The 23,183-nt window shown below is 40.9% G+C and overlaps 3 protein-coding genes across 4 annotated transcripts in view; 2 read left to right on the forward strand and 1 right to left on the reverse strand.

Annotated features, from left to right (window-relative positions):
• The window catches only part of TUT4 (terminal uridylyl transferase 4), a 42,841-nt gene extending 40,855 nt beyond the window's left edge, over positions 1 to 1,986 (forward strand). For both annotated transcript variants that reach the window (XM_021529457.2, XM_021529465.2), the window contains exons 29-30: positions 702 to 875; positions 1,883 to 1,986. In XM_021529457.2, the coding sequence (XP_021385132.2) occupies positions 702 to 875; positions 1,883 to 1,974 (266 nt within the window). In that variant the 3' untranslated portion in view covers positions 1,975 to 1,986. The remainder of the gene's footprint in view (positions 1 to 701; positions 876 to 1,882) is intronic.
• Positions 1,987 to 3,430: 1,444 nt separating this feature from the next.
• Positions 3,431 to 7,269, reverse strand: PRPF38A (pre-mRNA processing factor 38A). Its single transcript, XM_021530374.3, has 10 exons — positions 7,046 to 7,269; positions 6,809 to 6,968; positions 6,047 to 6,168; positions 5,818 to 5,903; positions 5,559 to 5,669; positions 4,907 to 5,019; positions 4,395 to 4,421; positions 4,220 to 4,317; positions 3,842 to 3,890; positions 3,431 to 3,756 (listed from the first exon to the last, which is right to left on the reverse strand). Exons 1-10 carry the CDS (start codon positions 7,173 to 7,175, stop codon positions 3,714 to 3,716), a joined length of 939 nt encoding a protein of 312 aa, XP_021386049.1. The 5' UTR covers positions 7,176 to 7,269; the 3' UTR covers positions 3,431 to 3,713.
• Positions 7,270 to 7,446: 177 nt separating this feature from the next.
• On the forward strand, positions 7,447 to 22,653 carry ORC1 (origin recognition complex subunit 1). Its single transcript, XM_077785241.1, has 17 exons — positions 7,447 to 7,473; positions 8,281 to 8,385; positions 8,766 to 8,893; positions 10,035 to 10,204; positions 10,388 to 10,769; positions 11,384 to 11,681; positions 12,882 to 12,986; positions 13,318 to 13,504; positions 14,045 to 14,160; positions 14,890 to 14,991; positions 15,490 to 15,661; positions 17,734 to 17,841; positions 18,580 to 18,729; positions 19,903 to 20,022; positions 21,474 to 21,640; positions 21,873 to 21,960; positions 22,459 to 22,653. The coding sequence occupies exons 2-17, from the start codon at positions 8,297 to 8,299 to the stop codon at positions 22,651 to 22,653; spliced, it is 2,577 nt and encodes an 858-aa protein (XP_077641367.1). The 5' UTR covers positions 7,447 to 7,473; positions 8,281 to 8,296.
• The last annotated feature ends 530 nt before the right edge of the window (positions 22,654 to 23,183 follow it).

The raw sequence follows: 23,183 nt of genomic DNA on the forward strand, positions 1-23,183 counted from the left end.
CTTGAAAGGAGCTACTTTAATTTTCTTTTCAGTAGATAACTGGTCAGAAGTAGGATCATTAGAAGTATCAAGAGAGACAACTCTTTTTCATGCATACTCTAGAGCTGTGCCTCATGTTGTGGGTCCTTCCTCCTTGGATGCTTGATTTCTCATCCTTAATGTTGCAGTGATATCCGAATTGTAAATGGAGTAGCTTTACAATTCGTATATTTATTCCCAAAATTTATATTTTTCTCTCTAAAAATAATTTTTAAGTCAGTCCAGTGATCTAGATAGCAAGTTTCTTAAGCATGTAAGTATTAGTGGAATTCCAGTGTACATCTGAGAGTTATTTCTTGCAGTAATAATAGGATAATAGCTTTCCTGTCACAGCTCTGTCAGTGATAGTGGATATTTGTGTGGGATCAGACAGTAGTTCTGAACATTGTTCAGTCCTTGTATTTTTCATCATGAGATAGTCATAAAAATAGTGAAATCACAGCTCTTGATTGTAATGTTGATTCATCCTCTCTTCCCAATAATTCTATTATAATGAATAATGAAGTAATTTTTACGGATGTATATTAAAAAAAAAAGTAGCACATCAGACTGATCACATTAAGTCCCCTGCAAACTGTTATTTAAGATGTAAATTGTATTTGTGACTTACTGTTTAATTATTTCAACTTGCAATGTGCTTTTCCCTTTCAATTGAAAAATAGATCAGGGTTTCCAAGGACAGTTTGGTAAAATGAACCCTCCTTCTGTCCCTTGGGACCATGGGACCCCTACCCATTTTCCTCTCCTCCGAGGAGCGTGGCCTTACAATATGCCTCAGAACTACATGCAGCAGGGAAATGCCAGCTACCCACCGAACAAACCTTTCTACCCTCAAGGTACTAGAAACCAGTATGTGAATCAACAGCTCATGCACCATGTCTCTGTACTGTCTCAAAGGCTTTAAAAGCCAAGCAATCATGTGTCACTCGTAGGCTCCCTGGAAACATAACGAATCCCAGAGTCAAATCAGCGCTTCAGCTTCCTCTGTGGATGAATGAAAATCTTTGTGGGAGGGAAGGGTTAAAACAAAATTCTGAAACCTGAGCCAGTTTGCAGCCTGTTGCACTTCCAGCCTCTTTTTTCTTTGCTGCTGCTGGCTCACCTAGAGCTGCCTCTGCTTCAGTAGAGGTTGAGGTGATTGGCCCATGAGTGTGCTCAGAATATGAAGAAATTTTTGTCATAATTCACTTTATTTGGCTTTTGTACCTTGCTTTGTGAAATGACTTATGTAGATAAAAACCTGCAAGACCATAGAATAATTGAGGGTGGAAGGGGCCTCTGGAGGTTTAGTCCAGCCCATCCACTGTCAGAGCAGCACCGACTGCAAAGTTAGGTCAGGTTCATTCATCAGGGAGCTGGAAAGGACTGACTTGATTTCAGCTCTGACATTTATAAAAGTGAAGGTATTCATTATCTGGCAGGATGGGGAAAGGCTGTAGGAAAAAGACCTCCACTATCAGAGAAACAAAGCTAAAATTTGACTTGGAGGATGTGCAGCTTCCATGCTGCTGGGGTCACCTGGTGTAAAATGAGATACGGCCACTAAATCCTTTTTCAAAATCTAATCTATTGGCTCTAGCAGGGTTTCCAAGTGAAAACTGAATTTACTTAAAATCCTGAAATTACTTTTGTTAAGTAACTGAAGTGCTGCAACAAAATAATGTGTCTGATTGTTACGGAATTTTGGAGATAGATTAAATCCATTAAATGGGTTAGTTGTACAGGTAACATTTGTGTCAATCTAGTAAATGGCTTATTTCTAAGTTAGATTAGTACACTGAATATAGCCAAGCACTGTTAAATATGTGATTTGCTGAAGTAATTGTAATATATTTTCTTTTAGCTGGTCCACTGATGCAGAGTAACCAGCGGTTCTCACTTCTGTCTCAAGGACACCCACACTTGAATCTGAATTACATTCAACAGAAAAAGTGAAATTGGGTGGGATTGTGGGTGGGTGGGTGGGAGGGGAGGAAGAAATTCAGGTTGTGATTTAAAATCTTAATGCAACATGTTTAGATACAAGATTATTTAAGACTGTTTTTAAACTGTATCATTTGTACATAGATATGAACTATAGTTTTTACTAGTATCACAAAACTGAGTGATACAAATTTCATCTATTTTATTACCCTATTTTTAAGGGAATTGTGTTTTGTTTTATCTTGATAAACTGTAAAGAGAGAGAATTTTTAAAATTAAGTTCTTTATTTTCTATTAGCTGTATTCATACTTTGGTTGCTTCAGACTTTATATATATTGTTCTAAAAAAAATAAAATTAGAAGGGGATTTCATGTGTTTAAAAATTTGTCACTTCTATTCTTTACAGAACTATGTAGTGCCAAAAAAAACTTTTTAAAAAGAAAAATAAAACTGCAAAAAAAGGACATAAGATTTTTTTCCTCTTTTCGATTTGTATGCATGCTCGCTCTAATGGGAATAGAAATGGCTTTAATGTGGAGATCTTGGAAAGATGAGCAGTTTTAACACGTGGTACAAGCATCAGACCTGCTTACCTGCTTTTTTCCATGCTAGTGGTGTTGCATGTGCAGTTCACAGCCCGTGTGTGTTATAACTGAAGGACGAGCATACCTGCTTTTCTGTTTATCAGCTTTGCAAAATAATATGCAAATACTGTGGAAAAATGAGGCTGTACTGGGAAGCAGTTTTAAAGAGGGCTTTCCATAAATTCCCTAGGCACACTTATTTGTGTTGTCAGCATTCCCAAGGCAATATGAGAATCCTGAAGCCCTAAATGCAGTTCAGGGATAAACCTGCCTGTCCCTGCTCCTGAAGAAGGGCCATGAATAAAAATACGGTACACAAGGGCTTAACACAACTGATTTCAAATGTAGCAAGAGAATTTTATCTTCAGTAAGAGCTTAATTATTCTAAATTTTAAAAACTAACTTGATTCAGAGATGGTAGAGCTGAACATCATGGTGTCAAGTTCTCTTTGCAGTCACAGGGAGGCCACAAACTGCTTAAAGTACTGGTGTACTTTTTTAAAATATGTTGAACTTCTTACTCCAGAAGAATTAAGTAATGCTTTGTACTACTTTAACCTTCTGAAGTCTCTGGTGGCATCACCAGAAGTAGCAGATTACACTGAAGGATGATTTTTACAAAGCACCCAATGACAACCATGTGTTGGAGAGCACTTTCAAGTGAGCTTTTAGTAAACACTGGGTTGTGACAGCCTTGCTTCCTCTCCTGTACTGGAGCTCTGAGAAGCTATGGCTGGGAGCCCTGCAGTGTTTGTGACTGAATTTGGCACCTGACTGCAGGGACAGTTTGACAAAACAAGGCCCTGATTTGAGACTGAAACCAGCTTCAACCACGGGACATCTCAACAAAATATTGTGAAGGAAACAGCCAAGAGCCTTTAAAGACAAACCTTCCTTTTTTATTGCTCTTCATTAAGTTTTTACAGGCTTCAAGAAAAACACTTAAAAAACAACCTTCAAATTTTATCAACAAGGATGAGTAACTAACTACATAAAAAGTATCCTTAGCTTACCTTTAATTAAAAAAATTCAAGATGACAAAATGAGAAAGATTAAAGAAAGGGGCTGCTAAAGCAGCCAGTAGAGAGCCCACTGTCCTGTGGAGCAAATAGGACAGCATCAGACTGCAGCTCAAGGTCCTTAAAAGGTGGGCTGGGTTTTGTTTGTTACTCATTCCCTCGCCGACTCTTTTTGTGACTTTTCTTAGATCTGAAACAGAAAAAACAAGAAGCCAATACTGTAAAACCTATCTTTAATTCCCAAACTGCACTTCAGAAATAAGCTAAACCTTTACCTTTCAGGTGATTTGGAGTGACTTCTGTGTCTGTGACTACGGTGATGCCCTGTGAGACAAAAAGGCAGCAGTTACTTCATTTCCACTGGAACTCTTCGTTGTTTTACTAATGCAATCTGTATCTAGTGAACAAGTGTGCCAGATATTGCCAGAACAACCCTAGCTTTAACCAGGCACTTACTTGCCAGGAGGTTAATTTATCTGAAAACTGACTCGACAATTTTGCAGCCATTAAAGGAGTTCCCCAGTTCTGCGTTCATGTGAGCAGCAGTTTTATCAGCCAGATTTAACACCTGTGCTACCATCTCTGTATGGTGACACAGTGGATGTGCTGCTGATAAAGACTTGCCAGAGTTATTCTGGAAGTGGCAGAAGTACCTGGAGATTTAGATCTTGATCTGTGGCGCCTCTCCCGGGATCTGCTCCGGTGCCGTCTCGGGCTCTTGCTGCGGTGCCGCTCCCGGCGCGGTGATGGGCTGAGGGAAAGGCAGCTTCTAAGAGAGCTGTACCACAAATGCACACTGCTCCCTTACATAACAGAATTAAAGAGTACCTTCTTCTCTTCGGAGAGCGGCTGCGCCTGCAATTGGGGGAGAAAAGCAAAAAAAATCACTACAAATCATTAGCAGAACAGCCGTTTCATTTCCCACATCTTTCAGCAACACCACCAGAGCTTTTACTTCTGTGAGTGCTTAGGATTGGACCATGCAGTGAGCAAGAGTTTAGTGATAAATTTTTCCTGGTTTAGTATCAGCAAGACCAATTAATAGGATTTTCTCTGCAGCCTCTGGCTTACGTGAAAACAAAGCACTTGGTTCTCCTTAACATCTTCATTGTATTGTCAAATTTAGCTGAAGTTGGGCAGCAAGTTCACGAGTTAGAGAATGACTGGAGAAGCAGGCAGAGGGGTATACTGTGGCTGTGCACTGCAACTCCTCATTTGAGGAAGTGCTAAAGGAACAGGGAGGTGTGGGATGTTCTGGATGAACTGCCACCTTCATGGCTGTGCTCCAGCTGTCTGCAGCACAACAGGTAAAAATACTGGTGAAGGAAGAGTCACCTCACCTCCTTGGGGACCTGCTCCGGCTCCGCCGGTACCGCACCACCGGAGATCTGCGGGGCTTGTCCAAGTCCCTGTAGCCCCTTCTGCGGTGGTCAGGAGATGGGATCCGTTCCAGCTGTGAACAAGTGGGTGGAGGATCTGTGAGTCCTGTTTCAGCAAGGTTCTATGCTATTGGTAAAGATTTCTGAACTATGAATATAAATTGCAAAGTCAGGCAGCCAAACTTCCCCATCCCCAAGTATTTCTTATTCAGGAGTGAGTGGTGCTGCCCAGAACTGCCAACTAAAAATCAAACAACCATTTCTCACAGTGCTGGTCTTGAAGAAGTACAGCAGCACTGACTGATGGTCACAGGTCCTTCCATCATGACCTTTAGTTCTCTCCATTACATATACATACAAATCAATTGTTCTCAATAAGCTTAATACAAATTTGTGGAATTCAAGAGACAGGAAAACATGGCAACCTGACGGTTGCTTCAGGGTCCAGGTCCTCACAAGCTGCTTATATGAAAATGTATTATGAGGGGACGTAAGAGTTGCCAGCAGCCTCTTGGTGCCTCCCCTCAATATTTGTCATAAGCTATGAAGTGTCCTAAAGGGGTTCAGCTTCAACTATTCCTTTCCAAAACAGTTCATCAAACAATTCACCAACCTTTTCATCTTCTTCTTCCTCCTCCTCACTAGATTCTACATCGTCCATGTCTTCTTCCAGAGCACTAACACGAGGCTCAAGTTGCTCAGCTTCTTCCAGAACATACCGTTTCTAGAAGAAATTGCAACTTTATTCAACATAACCCAAGTAAGAACAAATACCTAAAAAGACAACCATAGCTTACTCAACAAGCCAGCAGCCAATCCAGCTACTGGACTTGGTGCAGTTAGGAATTCCATAACCATCTACATTTTCCAACCTGCAGTCGAGGTAGGATGATATCACAAACACGTTCCTCATGGAGTAGCTCATCAATAAATTCATCCACGTGCATCAGCTCAAATTCTGGGGGTGAAAAATAGTATTTAAAATACAAAATTAACACTAGAAGCTGAAGTAAAGATGGAACATTTCAGACAACTTATGTCAACAGGCTATGCCACAATTTTAAAGATTTATATTGCTAAACAGGCATTAAGAGTGTTTACCCCCATTTCTGTTCTGACTTTTAATTTTCCGGTAGTCGTTGTACAGTGGTTCCAGGTACTTGTAGCAGTCGATGGCAGTGCCTGTCAATCTCATATACAGTGCTCCAAGCATTCGGACATACCTGGGAAGGAAACTTTCCATGGATCTTGGCTTCCTGCACACTTAGCAGTTTGGATAAAAAAAGAGGTTTTTTTCCCTCAAGTTTCTGAAGAAAGTCAGTACACTGGCCAGAGTACACAACCATTTAAATTTGCTCCATCACTTCCTTGACACTATCAAAACCATAATACACTTTACATACATAATGTCTGTAAGGGGGCATTATCACTAACAAAGAAAAAATACTGAAGAAAAAGTAGATTCTAACATGAATGCTTTCATGCAGCTCGTTCCAAATACTTCAGGCAGAGGTTCATTATCACGGAGAGCACATGCCTGTAAGGGGGCATTATCACTAACAAAGAAAAAATACTGAAGAAAAAGTAGATTCTAACATGAATGCTTTAATGCAGCTCGTTCCAAATACTTCAGGCAGAGGTTCATTATCACAGAGAGCACATGCCACAAAGATGAGCCCTTCCAACAGGCCAAGTGACAAGGAGAACAATGTTAAAAGCAAAAAGAAAAGCTTGGTTTTGAGCAAGTCCAGTTCATCAGGGTGCACTGAGAGCTAAACCCTACACTGAGGTTTCCCTGGCTGTTTTGGGCATTTCCCCTCGGTACAACAACCTCAACAAGGGAAAAACCACACTACAACTTACTTGAAGTCTTCGTTTTTTATGAACTCCACGATGATGTCCTTCTCGGGCTGGATCTGCAGCATCTTCAGCGTCAGGCACAGGAAGGGTGTGGGTTTGATGTTCCCTCCATAGACGCCCCCCACGTACTTCAGCTCCATGGCCTTGTCCACCACCAGCTCGGCTGCGAGAGGGACGGGCCGGGCCGTCAGCGCGGGGACCCCCGTGCCCCCGGCCCGGCCCGGCCTCCCCCCGCCTTACCCGTGAGGCCGAAACACTCCTCCTTCCAGTACTTGGACTCGTAGATACGCGTGCGGATGATCTTCTCCACCAGGTACTGCGGGTTGGTGCCGTGGATGCTGTGCGCGTCCTTCACCGTGCGGTTGGCCATGGCGGCCGCTGCGCAGCCCCGCTCGCCGCTCCGAGCTCAGCCCCGCTCAGCCCCGCTCAGCCCCGCTCGGCCCCGCTCGGCCCCGCTCCCGCTCGGCCCCGCTCGGCCCCGCTCCCGTGAGGGCCGCGCCGCCTTCCGCTGCCGCTTCCGCCTCCGGGGCGGAGCCGCCGCCGCCTCCGCAGGGCCGCGGCGCGAACATGGCGGGGCCGCGCCTCCGCCCCGCCCCGCGCGCGCGCCGCCGGGGGCGGGGCTCCGCGCGCTTTGGCGCGAAGTTCCATCGCGGCGCTGAGGGGACGCGGTGAGCCGGGGGCACGGCGGGGAAGCGCTCCGGGTGCGGGAGGGGACCGCGCACTGGGATGCGCTGCCCGGGCAGGCTGGGCACTCGCCCTCGCTAGGGATATGCCAGGACGGTCCGGACGCGATCCTGTGCGATGTGCTCTGGGACGACCCTGCTGGAGCGGGGAGGGGGGACCGGACAGACTGCTGTGGTGTGCTCCAGCCTCACTCCCTCTGTGAGGGGATCGGGCCGGTCAGGGGCTGTGTGCGGGGCTGCGGGGGCCGGTGGCTCTGCGGTGCCGCCGGAGCCCCTCGGTGTCCCGCCCTGAGGGCGCCCGGTGTCCCCTCAGCCGCCATGTGCCGCCCGGGCTGGGGCGGTGAACGGCGCTGGGGGCACACAGAAGTGTGCGGCTTTTCCCCGACTTTCCAGGCGAAAATTCTCACTTAGGGAAAAAAGAAAAAAAATAATAATTAAAAACCGAGAGGAAAGCAGAAGAATTGAGCGAAAGTGAAACGTCGGTGACGGTCTCAGCCAGCGGGCAGCCGGCCCCGCCATGGCGGTGAGGGCCGGGGAGCCGCGGGGAATGGCAAAGGAATGGAAGAACAAGTCGCTGCTAAATATCTTCCTTTTTTCCTCATCCCTCGAGGAGGGCTCTGTGTCTTTGGGGAAGATGGATTTCTCTGTGTCAACCGCCGTTCTTAATGTATGCTGAAAGAATTGATAAGCAGTTCTGTGTATCTTCCCATCTTTCTTTTTTTTTTTTTTGTTGTTTGTTTTTTGTTTTTGTTTTATTTTAAATAATAATCAAAAAGTGTTTGTTTGTTTTAGCTTTTCCTTGGGAATCATGAACACCCGGCAGCAAAGCAAACTTATCTACTCCTGGTATGGAAAACCCTTGAATTCAGACAGAAAGCTAAGGAATTCCCAGTACAAGTAAATAACATTTATTTCTGTTTTGCTATAAGGGAATATTAATAGATGTTTCATTACCTTTCTGACAGTGTTTAAGTTAAAGGCAGTTTATGACAATATGAGTAAGGTTTTGAGCATTTTGTTGTGATACTTGTATGTATGTAACAAAAGCATTAAGCTCTTGAATTATAAACTGTATAGTGCATAAACCAAACCAAGTCTGTGAATAAGTTTCAACTAACTGAACCATATATGAAAACTTCTAATCAGAGAATTAAGTTGTAAGCATTGCAAAAAGGGGCATAACTAACTGTAAATTTGACAGGACATCTGGCTTAATGATATGTGAATTATGAAGACTATGAAATTCTCCTAATCCTCTTGTGTCTGTCTCTTTCTAGGGGGATCCTCATTACATCGGAAAGCACCAAAACAGAAGCATGTATACAACTTGGTGACTTTATTTTAGTAGAAGGGGTGAATGCAGATCAGCCTTACGTGGCACAGCTCATGGATTTATATGAAGATGGTAAGAGAACTAAAAACTTACTTTCTGCATGAGAAACTTTTAAATGCTTTAAAGTTACCTTTTCATGGGGATGTAGTTAGCATTAACAGTATATCACTGGTCTAATTTATTAAGAAAATCAAATTTTGTATCTTTATTCACATGCTCCCCCAAATATTTGGGACTGATGGCTAATTTCAGGTAAATTTGAGACATAAATGGAAATTTAAGTACATTATAATTTTTAGTCTTTTTACATAATTTTCGAATTTTAAAACAGTGGTCCTTGAGGAAGGCAGTGTGAGCTCATGGTTTATTTAGAGATTAGAGAATCCAAATGGAGCAAGAGCATTGCATCTCATTAGACATCAGGCAATTTACAAATAAGGTACAAGGTTGAATAAATGGGACTTGTTACTTCTGTCCCTTGTAGAACTATTTGTTTATACAGAGATAGATATGAAAAGAGAAATCATGGGAGGTGGGTGATACACAAATTGTCTGAGCCTAAATTGGGAGCTACTAATTTGCTATATCTGATTCTTTTGAACAGCTTTTTTTCTTTTTTATGCTGTAATAATACTTTAAGGGTTTTTGATCTTCTTTTTCTTTTTAAAAACATAAATATATATAATTCCATTTTATTTGTTTTCTAATGCACTTTTTTGTAGCACAGCTGAATATTCTTTTCATGCTGTAACGAAACCCATGAAACTTCCTTAAAAGCAAGGTATTTCATCAGCAATATTTCCTGGTTTGTCACCTGGTGAAAAAAAGTGTTTCTGGCTTCTGAAAGTACAATGGCACTACAAATCACGTCCTGAAATTTCTCACTTCTCCTTTTATGTCACTGCTTTTAGTTAGGGTCTGAGGAGATCACATCTGTGCAAATAAGGAACCTCTTTGTTTGTGATAGGAACTGGTGCTCTGCAGTTGTCTCCAGGTGTTGTTGTGATTGAGACCCTGTGCAGTGTTACCTTAGCCCTTAAAATTCTCAATTCAGATGCTTTAATTTTGCTTAGAAAATGGGACTTGCAATCTTCTACCAGATGCTTTCTCACAAGTGTCCAGGGAGGATTTCTACCCTTGCTGGTATTTCAGCTAAAGTCTGGCACTATTCACAACAGAACTCTGATGTTCCCTGACTTCCTCCTTGTTGCAGGTGCCCAGCACAAACATGCAGTTGTGCAGTGGTTCTGTCGTTTGGAGGAGATACCTCAGCACAAACGGAAGCTGCTTAAAAGAGAGATTTCTGCCCAGGAGGTGTTTTTTGATCAAGTTCTTGGCTATGACACCGATATAGCTGCAGAGACCATTATTAAAAGTGTCGTGGTATGTACTGCAACCTTTCTGCACAGCGAGGGAAGAAAGTGACAGCAGCAGCCCTCTAGTGTTAATTAGAAACTAAGGATTGCATCAGTTGCAGTAATAAGATCTGTGTGTAGAAACTAGCTGAATTCTAAATTAGCAGTAAACATTAATGTATATATGTTTTGATATTTCCTGTTGTTGCAGGTATTACCTTTACATCTGGGTGAGGAGCTGCCTATTATTACATTAAACAAGGAACAAACTTTCTATGTCAGACAGTCTTGGGATGGGAAGTGCTTTAAGGTTTTGTCCCCAGACACATTCTCTAAGCTGAAAGAAGCTAACAAGAAACGAGGTGTCATCACAAACTCTTCAAAAGTATTTATTCCTTCAGACATCCTTACACCTGTGAAAAGAGAAACAGGGAGTGTTGTTCGGAGTGCCACAAAATCAAAAAACCCTGATATAGAAATAGAATCCAAACATTCTACTTCCAAGTCTTCCCTTGCTAAGGAGAGACATTCTCAAAGGGTGGCTAACAATGACATCAAAACCCCAACAGCAAGGAAGAAGCTGGAGTTAAACAGTATGTATATATCAATATTCTGTCTGTTCAGTAGTTCTGTATGTGTTTTCTGCTTCTCCCTTTTGGCTAGTTCAAGCTATTGTAACATTCAACATAAATATTTTTAACTGCCTTGTTCAGGCTTTCGGATCAGCCCAAGCCTTGTGGCACATCACTTGTTTGTCTTGTCTGTTGTTTCAAGCACTGTACTACTGCAAATGCTTTATTTGTATCTGATAAATCAAAATGAAAGTGCTTGTTGACTGAAATGGTACCAATCAGCCTCACATGACCACAGAATGTCCCACTTTCCTATTCTTCTGACTAATTATGTACTAAATGTTTACATAGAGCTGGTTGAATAGGCACATTTGATCCTGTGTAACAAGCAGTATTTTCAACATGGAACCTGACTAAAGTTGTAGGTCATGGTGGGTTAGAAAACTGAAATAATCTGTTTGTCTTCTGTAATTTTTTAAAGGAAGTTCCTTCTAGTGATCCAATTTCTTGTTCCTGGAGTGCAGTGTTCATTTGCTTTCATTTAAACAACAGCCAGCTGTACCATGTCTCCTGAAAGTTAACCAAACCAGCCATACTGAAGCCTGACCATAGTTCATTTTGCTTTTCATTTCTAGGTCCCACAAGATCCAAAGGCAGGCTGCTGGGATGTGAAGTTTTGGATCTTTTGGATGATGACTGTGACTCCATAGCACCATTGGAGCCATCAGCCACTAAAAGAAAAGTGAAATTCACAAGTGAAATTTTAGGCTCACCACCAAAGATCCCCTGCAGCAATGATAAGTCCAAGTCAACACTTGAGACTGCAGAGGAGCGTCAGAGGTTCAGTGAAACCATGCAATTCTCCCCCTACACTAAGGTCAAAGACTTCAGTGAAAAAGACAAGAATCTTTGTGAGAAAGATGACATTCTCTCGTAAGTGACAGCATTTTTATCATTGTTTTTGTATGGGATTTCTATTTGTATGAAGCTCTCTTAAACCACATTTATGGAAGACTTCTGGAGAGAAAAGTAGGTGAAGTCTCTGCACGTGCCATGGTTTGTCTGTTAAGAGCAGGAGAGAAGGGAGAGAGCCTCAGCAGTCACAAGGGCACTGTGGTGAAGCATAGGAAATGTTACTTGGAGGTGAATGAATGATCGGGGAGATCCAAAGAGGACTTGACTTAACAGATGGAAAAGCAGTTCATGGTTCTAAGAACAGAGAGATAATGCTGGAAATAGGAATGGTAGGATGATGTGAAAGGGAACCGAAGCCATGTTGATGGTTGTTCTCATGATCATTGTACCCATCAACATGGATGAAAATCTGTTTCCCTGCACTCCATAATCAAGGCTCAGATGTGCCCAACTTGTGACAAGTGTTGAGGGATTCTGGACTGTAGAAAGTGGTTTGATTTGCCTCAGGAGAGTCCTCATGAGAATTATATGTATATTCCCATGCTAATTTTTATGTAGGAAAGAAATCAAAGCCCAAAAAGCACAACTATTCAAGTATATCTTCACACAGTCTTGAAAAATGGCAGAAAGTGGGGGAGGAAAAGAATGGAACAGACTTTTCTTGTGCAAAATGTTGCAAGAAGCCAGAAACCAGTTCTTTTCCTCCTTTCCAAGAGTAAAGATGTGGATGCAACAATGGAATTTCCACCTTTTTTTTTTGTCACTATGTATAGCATGAAAATGTTTACCTTGCATTGATATGGTAGTATCATTTATAGATGTTAAAAAAACTTTCAAGAACTGTCAATAAATAGCAAAAGCATCTGTAATTAATTTCATTTTTTACTTGGAACCAGTAGGAAAATTGTGTAGTAACAGTAAAATGTTTCAATGGAAGGGATGAAGAACCAAGACTCCTGTCCCTTCAGATTGGCAGTGCAAAATACAGCAAATATTTTTGTTTCCTTTGCAAAGATGTGTTGAAGACAGAGTGCAAGAAGGGGGAAATTGTGCTGCCAGCATCCATGCCATAGCCAATCTCTAAATAACAAATAAGAATTCATGCTGGATGGACAGTGGTAACAATTGAGCCTGAAGTTTGAAAGGCCTTCTCTGTGCCTTTACAAGTGTGATGCAAAAGAGAGGGAATACAACCAGCTTTGTTTTCTTTCTTTCCAGTTTAGTTGGATATCAGAAACCGAGCAGCCAGATCCCTGTGCTGACTCCTCGTTCTCGCAGGACATGTGCACAGAAAACCAGTGCTCTCATTGCAGAGCAGATCAGGTAAACCCTGCAGCCACCATCTCCTGTTCAGATTGCTGTTGAGAACTGCAAGCCTTGAGAGCTTGTCTGGAAGTACCGCTTAATTGCAGCTTGAGTAAAAACTGGTTTGTGTTCAGAAACATAAAGCTGACTCGTGTTCTTCAGAAAACTGACTTCCTTTAAACCAGTCTGTTAAAAAGCCATGGAAAATTAGCAGCTGAAGTGGAAAATGTTTTGGCTTGCTGATTACAAGAACTCCAGAAAAAGCTGCAAGTGTACAAATGTTCTTCTGTTATGTGCAGACTTATGTATGTGGTTTTTTTAAAGCTTAAATCATTTCTGTTTCTCATAGTATGTTGGACCAGGAAGATTTTCAGTCTGGCTCTGGCAGTTCCTACTGTTCAAGTAGTGAGGAAGAGGAGGATGATGATATGCCCTGTACACCAGAGAAAAAACCTAAATCTAGCAGAATATTCAGCACCCCAAAATCCTCAAGGAAGTCAGCAGTTCATACTCCTGCAAAGACACTGAAGAAAACGGTAAGGTTCCACATAAAAGAACTACTTTTATTATTTCTAAGCCAGTTATTTGAATGTTTGATACCTGTGTACCAGAGTAAAGTATCTGAACCCCTTAGCTTTTTGTGAAGCATTATGTGGATTAATTTAATCTTTGACATGAGTAGGTTGTGGAAATACATAAACTATTTGCATATTGTGAATATTGTTACAATATTAATCAGAAAACTACAGCCTTAACAGAGAAATTACTGCCTTGGATGCTGCTTCTTAAGAACCAGATCATTCTGTTATGCAGCACTTCAGAAAAGGATTAACAACTCAAAAATTGTTCAGACAGTTAAAAGGTGTAACTGTCACCACCCCCTTTCCAGTTTCCTTTTTCTCTTGAGAAGAAAACACCATAAGGCTTATGTGGTAATTCCCTGTGTAAATACTAGTTCTCAGTTCATATTGTGCTCTGGCATAAATAATGTTTGGGAAACTCACATCAATGATTTGTTCCCAACAGAAATTGCTGTTTGTAGAAAATCTGCTTGAGGTTGTAATTTCTCTTTGCAGCCTTTGCAGGGAACACCCAGGACACCCCGGACACCCCGGAATGCAACTCCAGAAATTCCCAGGCGCATCCAGGCAGCCCAGGAACCAGCCAGTGTGCTGGAAGAAGCCAGATTAAGGTAACCCGTGCTCAGGAGAATCATCTTTATTTTGCATCAGGTGTGCAGAGCAATAGGCTGTGCTGAAATAGGGAATGTCATCTTTATCATTTAGAATAAAATAAGTAAAAATGCATAGTGTTCTGATCCAAGAATAGTATTTAATAATGTACAGTACAATATTAGATTTACAAATAATGGTAGTATTTACAATACTAATTTAGCCATTTCAAGTTACTGTAACCAGTCCATGCTAATTTCTTCAGAATTAGGTATCTTTATTCTCTGAAACATTAGAAAAACAAAGATCCCCTCTGATTAGCTTTAGATGTAAAGGTACAATATTTGTCTCTTCTTGGTGCATGAAAAATCTTTACATGTATTACTGTAGACCCTCACAGTGGAAAAAAAAAAAAGGCATTCAGGACTGACTATCTTTCAAACTGGGTTTTAGTCCTATTTCCTATAAGCAGTCTCTCTTGTTTTATCCTACCTCTGCACTGACTTACAATTAGTTTGTGAATTAAAACAGATGGCTCTTTATTGCTGCATAAATTAAGAGCACATAGAGAGAGACTAGACTGTTTCTTTTGGGATACTTGACACTGATGCTCAGATTTTAAAGTATGTAAGAGACATCTGAAAAACTCCGCACAGGAGGAAGGTGAGCATCTGCCCGTTTGTTTGCATCAGTTCTTCAGAGAGAACAGCAATTTTAATTTTCTTTTTCTTTTCTTTTTTAATTCAAAGGCTGCATGTTTCTGCTGTCCCAGAATCTCTGCCTTGTCGTGAGGAAGAATTCCAGGATATCTATAACTTTGTGGAAAGCAAACTTATTGATGGTACAGGAGGGTGAGTTTGGCAAGACTGTGACAAAGATCATATCTGCTTAGGACATAACAGCAGTCAGATTATATATTTTTACTTTATTACTTAAGATTTAAAAAGTTATCATCATTTAAAGTTCCTCATTCAATTTTCCTGGTATTTTTCTTCCTTAAGGGGTGTTGTATGTAGAAATAATGTGGGCTTCTTTATTCTACAGATCCAAATTAAAGACCAAATTATCACTGGTCAGTTTTAGAAGTCTGGAAACCTATTTCTTTCTTTTTTTTTAGGTAAATTACATTTATAAAATGTTTTAGGTAGTTAATTGTTCCAGTAATAATAAAAATCCTCATGATCCTCCAAGGTGTTACGTGTCCCAGCTTGCAAACAAAGTAAGATGTAGGCAGTTGCCTGAAGAGTCAGGTTTCAAGACTGGTGTCAGAGGTCAGGAGTTCCAGCTCATTAATCCCAAGAGTGTTACCATTTTGCTCAGGTTGCTGAAGAGGTGCTCTCCTTTTGTAGGTGTATGTACATTTCTGGAGTGCCTGGAACAGGTAAAACTGCAACTGTTCACGAAGTAATTCGGTGTCTTCAGCAAGCTGTAGAAAATGAGGAACTGCCACCGTTCCAGTTTGTGGAGATCAATGGCATGAAGCTGACAGACCCTCATCAAGCCTATGTGCAGATATTAGAGGTAAGTAAAAGCATTTTCAGTGGCTTCTGGGTTTGAGAGAAGAGATGTTGCACTTTCCCATCAGATCCTTGATAAGTTACAGTGTTCAGGGCACTTACCAGTACTTCCCAGTCCCTCCAAGAGATTGTGTGCTTTTATCATAGAGCAAGTTAGAAAATAATTAACTTAAGGCCTTAGCCAACTTGAATTGTTCTGCTGTCTGCTGCATAAGGGTAGTGGCTGAGAAATAGCCTGGTTTATTGCATCTACTCATCTAAAAAAATCTAAGCTAGTTTTTTTATTTTCCTATGGTGTAACTTTTTCTGCACATCTGCTTAAACAGCCTCTAAGGTGACAACTCTGAAAGTCAGTATAGCAGTAGAATAATTACTGAGGGGGTCTTAATGGTTAATTGGTCAGTCATAATAGTAATTCAGCTAAAGAGAGGCCATCTCTGTCAACAAAGTGTATTTCTGATATCCAGGACAAACCAGTCTGCAGTATCCATCTGGGACTACTGACTGTGCATGTGTTGTATGGGTGGGAATTAATCTTCTGAGGACAGGATTAAGATCACCCAGTAGGCATTAGACATTAACTGCTCAAAAGCTTTCTCAGTCTAGGCTAACTTTAAACCAGTGACCTGGAAACTAAAGGGTTTCCTGAAGCATCTGTTCCATTTTCATATAAACTTCTGCTCCATTTATTTAAGTTTGACATCATCTTTCTGAGCAGGGAGTGGCATACATTAGTGTTGTAGTGTCCCAGTCTTCATAGCTGGGAGTTAAATTTGCATAGTTGCATCCTTTCCTCAAACTCAGCTTAGATTTGGTGTCTTGCTCAGGCATTTGCTGAGGCCAGGCCTCTGTGTTTCTTTAGCATAGTGAGAGGCTTCCTAACAATTACCTTATTTCATGGTGGTGTGAATGTATTTTAACATCCTTTGTTTCTATCCCATTCAGCATAAAATCTAAAAATGAATAAAGAATAGGCCTTTGGAAGTACAATCTGCTACTAGTCCTGAACTCTGAGGCAGCCCAGTGAAATATCCTTTAGGAGAGTACAAAGTCACATGAATCATGTACTTCTCCAATTCCTTCTGCCTCAGCTACTGTCAAAGAACCCTTAATAAGAGCTAGGCTGCTGCTGCTCTCCTGATTGCTGCAGGTCCTGATCCAGTTTGCTGATGTTTCTTTGCATGACTGAAGCAAATTCTTCCCTTCTGCAGTTACCTCAGTGCTGTAGGAAAGTTTAGAAATGGGACAGGGACTGGAAGCCCTGGACAGATGGAAGAGATAAGGTTGAATACCTGGGTACAGTTAAGAGTCCATTTCCACCACAGCAACTCAGCTCTTTGGTATGTTGGATACTCGGCTCCAGAGCTGTAGAATCAGGGTTCTCTGGGATTCAACTCCTTTCTGTGACTAATTTGGACTGTCCTGACTGAATTAGAAACATGAAACAAGTATGCAATCTCCATTTGGCTTTATTGCTGGACTTTGCCCTGTGATGAACAATTGATTCAGCATCTGCAGTGTAATTTTGAAATGTCATGCTTTGATTTTTGGAAAGAGGTAATAATTTGCAAGGGAAGAGGTAATAAACAGCCAGCTGATCTGTTCTGCCACATAGTTGCAAAAGGTATTGCAGATATTTTTTTAGTTCACAGTTAAATAAATTTAATTATAGATCCTACTGATGATTCATTAGAATTTTAATAGCAGTCCAGGATTACTCAAGTCAGGCTATTCTTCTCAGCTGACTTAGGTTTTCAGTAGGTGTGTGTATTCAGAGATACCCTAGAGATATGCTGGGTTTACAGCCCTCTAGGCTGGGTGGGTTCAGGATTTCTTAGTGATTCTAAGACAGATTGCAGAGAATTCTTTGGGGCTTTCCTTTTAGCTATGCATTTTTTTTGTTTCCCTCCTATATGGGCAAGTCTTGGTAGATCAGAGTGTTTTATGAGCTCTGTTATTTTACTCCCCCTTGCAAAAAATAATCCAGGTACTCGGTGTTGATTGCTAAGGAGTGAAAGTTTATATTTCCAGGGTTTGGTGTGATTAACCTGCAATATTTGTTCAATCTTTGTGCAGTTCTTAACAGGTCAGAAAGTGACAGCAAACCATGCTGCAGTACTGCTGGCAAAGCTGTTCAGTACACCTGGGCCAAAGAGGAAGACCACAGTGCTGATAGTGGATGAGGTGAGACAGAGAATCCTTTGTTTTCTTTCCTCCAAGGATTGTAAGAAGTGAGTTTTTGGTGGATGGAAAATTATGCATGCTTTGAGTGTATCGCATGTAACAGGAATAGACTTAGGAGAGAGGAGATACAAGTAGTTCCTCTTACCTATTTAAAATCAGTTTCCTGAAAAGGCTAAGTATCCTGTTGCTGTGTTATTCTCTGTCTTGGATTTCATATTGGTTTTATGTTTTGTTATTCCAAGACATGGAATAAGTTGTTTGTCAATTCTAAATACCAGAGGATTCAATTGTATTTGTCTGGAAACTGCTGCTTTTCCAGTGGGAAAACTCACAGAGAAATAAGTCACACCCAATTTTAAAAACCTTGAATGTGCTGTGTTCAGCAATAATCATATGCACTCTTATTTTTGCTGTAAGCGAATTCAGATTCTCACTTGGAGGGTCTTTGAATCTTGTTAGATGTAGTATTAGTATCACAGTAATGTTTTACAACTCCAGCTGTTTAACATTTAGAGTTCAAGCAATCCAGTAGGACTGTTCTTTTCCAAAGAAGACTAGAGCCCTAATTCAGCACATGCAGTCCTATTACTAGATGGATAAAGGAAAGGCAACAGAGACAGCTTGTTCAGAATCACAAGAAATCTTCTGTGGCAGAGCTGGTTCTCAAACCCCCATCAGGTATTGTAAATAAGAGGCCATTCCTTTTCCAGTCTGATTCTTATCTTTTTATCTCTGCAGCTTGATCTTCTGTGGACCCGGAAGCAGAATGTGATGTACAACCTATTTGACTGGCCAACCCAAAAGCACTCCAAGCTAATCATCCTGGCCATTGCCAACACCATGGACCTGCCAGAGAGAATCATGATGAGCAGAGTAGCAAGCAGGCTGGTATGTTCTAGTGGTTCTCTAGCTATGCCATAAAAGGAGAACAGATTAAATACTGGATGTGATCAAAAGCAATCCAAGAGAAAAGTAGGATTGGTTATATCAGAAGCTGAACATGTTTTTTCTAATTCCCTCTCCAGAAGATTGATAATGAACATATAAATCTAAGTTCAGGAGCTTGTTTGCTAATCAGGTATCGTGCTGTGTATGTACACTAAGAATTAAATAAATATATGGATGACTTTTAAAATATATTAAGATTTGGATAATCAAATGCTGCGCTTCATGGTTCAGCTGCTTACTCTGAAGTTCTCTTCCTCTTTCCCCTTTCATTCCAGGCACATACTTCTCTGTTTGCCATCGTCAGTTGGTAGATTATATAAAGGTATCCAACAAAGAAAGTTGGATGCACTCTCCACTTGTTTTGAATATATTTTCCTAGGTCATCTCACCACAGCTCTGAAAAGTGATTTTCAAAAACAGTGCTCTGTGCCTCTATCCTTCCATGACTCAAACACAGCTCCACAGGGTGTGAATTGCTTCCCCCCACCCACTAAACCCACTGCAGATCAGCTGAGTCCATATAGTCACAAGAGAAGTTTTGCATAAGAAATCCAAAACTCAGGTCTCCTGTGGGATGAAAGGCAGTGCACCATCTGTAACATCGATTCTCATCTGAGGGCAGTTCTTAATGGCTTGAGCCAGAAGAAGGTTTTAATTCTTGGCTGATGGCTAACTTGAAGTCAACACACACATTTACAGATTAGCTAAAGGAGACATTAATATTTTTCCACAGCTGCTGCCATTATTGTATTAAAAAGTAACATGTAAACAGATGTAATCAAGATATTTTTGTACTGGGAAATTGGGGAGCTCTGATTTGTTTAAAAGGTTTTTTATTAGAGAAATCTGAATTCTGATAGGAGCTTCACTTGCTCTTCAGGTCTTTCAGTGGGGAGATCCAACTAATGGTCCTCACCAAATCAGAGTTTTGTAGATTTCTTCATTTGTTTTACAAATGTGATGGATTAAAGTGTGTCACTAGGAGGGAAAGGATGTGAAAGACTGATTGCTCCTACCAGAAAAAGTGAAAGTAACCACACAGGCCATTCTTCAGCAGTTGAGAGTTTTCCAGCCCCACAAACACTTCTCACTGTGTTGTGTTATTTGTTGTAGGGCCTCACCAGAATGTCCTTTCAGCCCTACACCTACAAACAGTTACAGCAAATAGTTTCATCCAGATTGAAGGGTGTGAAGGCATTTGAAGAGGATGCAGTTCAGCTGGTTTCCAGAAAGGTGAGTACAGAGCAGATAAATGTCCTTCATGTTGCACTGGGTGAAAAGTGTGGGGACAGCAAGGGAGAGTTTTGTAACAACTGTTAGACCTGGTCCTGTGGTTGTGTTCTGTATTGGAGGCAAGTATTGGGGCACAATTAGGTCATACATTACCCAGGGTATTTTCTCAGGAGACATTGCTAGAGCAGTGTCCTTGCTTTTTCCACCTACTTTGAGAAGGCAGCAGCATCTTCCAGGAGCTGAAGGCATGACAAGAGTCGTGATGATAAGATGTCAACTGTCTCCACTGTTTAGCATAATGTGAGTCACTGGAGAATCCTGAAAAAGATAACATGCCAGTGGCAGTGGAAATAGCCTTATAAATTTTATTTCTCAAGATGTTCAGTGCCTTGTCATAATAGATAATACCTGTTCTGTTTGCAAGTTGTAATACTCAGTTGGTAAAAAACATAAGTAATGCATTTGGGATCAACAGCTTCTCAATTGAGATATGTGCACTGCTAATGTTTTGAATTAGCAGCTCTATATTAATCTATTAAAATTATGTCAAAACATCCTACATCATTGTAGGATTAAAAAAGGGTGCTCATAAATATGTCATAAGTAAATACAAGCATGTGTTTTGTTGTGAAGGAGCCACTTCTCTGTAAGAATAATAGTGAGGGTTTGCAGAGGGAGTAATTGCAGTGTTTTGCTAGTATGAGTTTTCTTCAGAAATACAGAAATATACCTTGCAATTAGATTTTCTATGGAGTTTCTCATTCTTGGCCCCAGCTGGGTTTTAGGGCTTTTGTATATTACCAGCATCTGCTGGGAAAACTAGGCCAGTACTATATGTGTTGAATGTTCATATCTTTATTAAAACTGTAAATTACAATTGGGGTTTTAACAAGTATTTAGTTTCAGAAATTTCAGACACCTAAAAATTTTCAGGCACTTGTAACAGTAAATCGACTATCCTGGATCTTTCTTTGAGACCTTCTTGAATTACTAGTGTACTCTTAAAATCAATATTTGAATGACTACCGAAAAACCTAAATTTTTTGGTGTCATAGCCACCCTCCCTTTTCTTTTTCCTTTTTCTTGATCCTGGATTATGGTGAAGGTTTTCACTGATAATTAAACTGATATTTCTGAAAGCTTTTGGTGTTGAAGTGAACTGCTCACCTTTAAATTTTTTTTGACCTCTGTATTATAGAAAAAAGTTCAGCCTTGAATTTATGATGACCAGATCAGGGTGGGGGTGTGAGAGATGTGGAGAGTTGCTTCTGTTGGTTTTGGTCAGTAAGCTCTGTTGTTCGGGATCTGGGATTGTAGTAAGATAGTCCAGAGATGCGTTGGTCTCCCACTGGGTGCTCAGGGTGTTTGGGGTTAGTTTGTCTGTTGATTCTTGCTAAACTGTCCCCGGCTGTTTGGAACTGTTGTCACAAACGTGTCACGTTCCCTTGCAGGTGGCAGCGCTGTCCGGGGATGCGCGGCGGTGCCTGGATATCTGCAGAAGGGCCACGGAGATCTGCGAGTTGGCCCAGCAGAAGAGAACTTCGGAGATTGTCAGGATGGCCCACGTGACTGAAGCCATAGATGAAATGTTCTCATCACCGTATGTCAATGCAATCAGGTGAAAATACTCCCCTTGCTTTTGTGTCCCTTTCACAGCACTAGCTTTTCAAAAACAAAAATGATGATGCCAGAGTCGCAGGCTGTGATACAATGGCCACTTGTGACATAAACTGCCTACCCTGTGCTTAAATATGTAGCTCCTAAGTAATTTCCCTTCCAGACTTTGCCTGATGTTTCATGGGTTCTGAGCTTCACAAATGGATTTTTGTCTGTTTTGTTTTTTGACTTAGGAATGCTTCGTTGCATGAACAAATCTTTTTGAAAGCAATTTTGGCAGAGTTTCGCAGGGGAGGAGTTGAGGAGGCAACAGTTCAACAGGTATGGGGCTTTTTTGTTACTGACAACAATGATCTGGACTACAAGGGGTTTTTTTTTTTTTTTTGTCCTGCATGTTAAAACATCTCATGCTTCTACCTAACATGCTTTATAACAGGAAGAATCAAAGAGAAGCTGAAATTATCAGGCAACAGTTCAAGGAGGAAAACTGAAAGTTGATTCCAACTTGTGCATCACTGTTTTTCTTCATAGAGGCAGATATGTCACTGGTAGCTTTGTTTTTTTTAGTAGACCCATAAAAGACTGGGTGCCAGCAGAGCTGTGAAGACTCTGGAGTAGTCATGAGTAGTGTGGAAGCTAAATGTTATTACTTATACAAAGATGTAGTTCTAAACATTTTTGTATATAATTACAGCATCTAAACAGGCTGGAGCTATTTTATCTCCCATGGATGTGGAGGGAAAGCAGCTTCTCACTATGTCACCTTGTCACTCAGTTGCAGCAGGCAGTAAACATAACCTGTGTCCTTTTTTTCAACAGATCTACCACCACTACGTGGCCTTGTGCAGGGTGGAGGGCCTGCAGAGCCCTACGGTGTCAGAAATCATGGCAATTTGTTCAAGGCTTGGTGCCTGCAGGCTCTTGCTGGTGGAGGCCAGCAATAAATATCTGCACATGCGGGTGCGACTGAACCTCAGCCAGGATGATGTCATGTATGCACTCAGGGAGGAATAAAGCAAAAGAGATTTTATTGCTTTTAATATGTATAAATATTTTAAATACCGTCTATTTTTATTTTTTTTAATTATTGATAAAATGGAAATAGTGAAATGTATTTTTTTAAAGGCTTTGCTTATTTGATGTATGAAAGTACTCTTTTAATAATAAAGAATTAATTTCAAAGCATTTTAAGTATTTCAAAGTGTTTGTTTTTAGAAGTATTTTTAAGTGCTGATAGCTGGTGCCCTTTTAATTGAGATGTATGAATTTAGGATGAATTATTTGAAGAAGATTACTCGCATCACTTTTTTTTTTAAGGCTCATGGTGTCTTTAGTATTCTGTAGATTTTCCACAGTGACTTTTACACTCAATGAAAGGCGTTGTTAAAATCTGCTTAAACTTTTCCTTACTAACATAATTAAAAGGAACTTCCAGTTTGCAATCCAACATAATTAAAAAGAACTTCCAGTTTGCAAGGCAGGCTCGATGTTGGAATGGAGGAGGCTGTACCAATACCGTGAACACGGGCTGTGCCAGTGCAATG

The sequence above is a fragment of the Lonchura striata genome, chromosome 9 (assembly GCF_046129695.1).
Source record: "Lonchura striata isolate bLonStr1 chromosome 9, bLonStr1.mat, whole genome shotgun sequence".
Taxonomy (NCBI): Eukaryota; Metazoa; Chordata; class Aves; order Passeriformes; family Estrildidae; genus Lonchura; species Lonchura striata.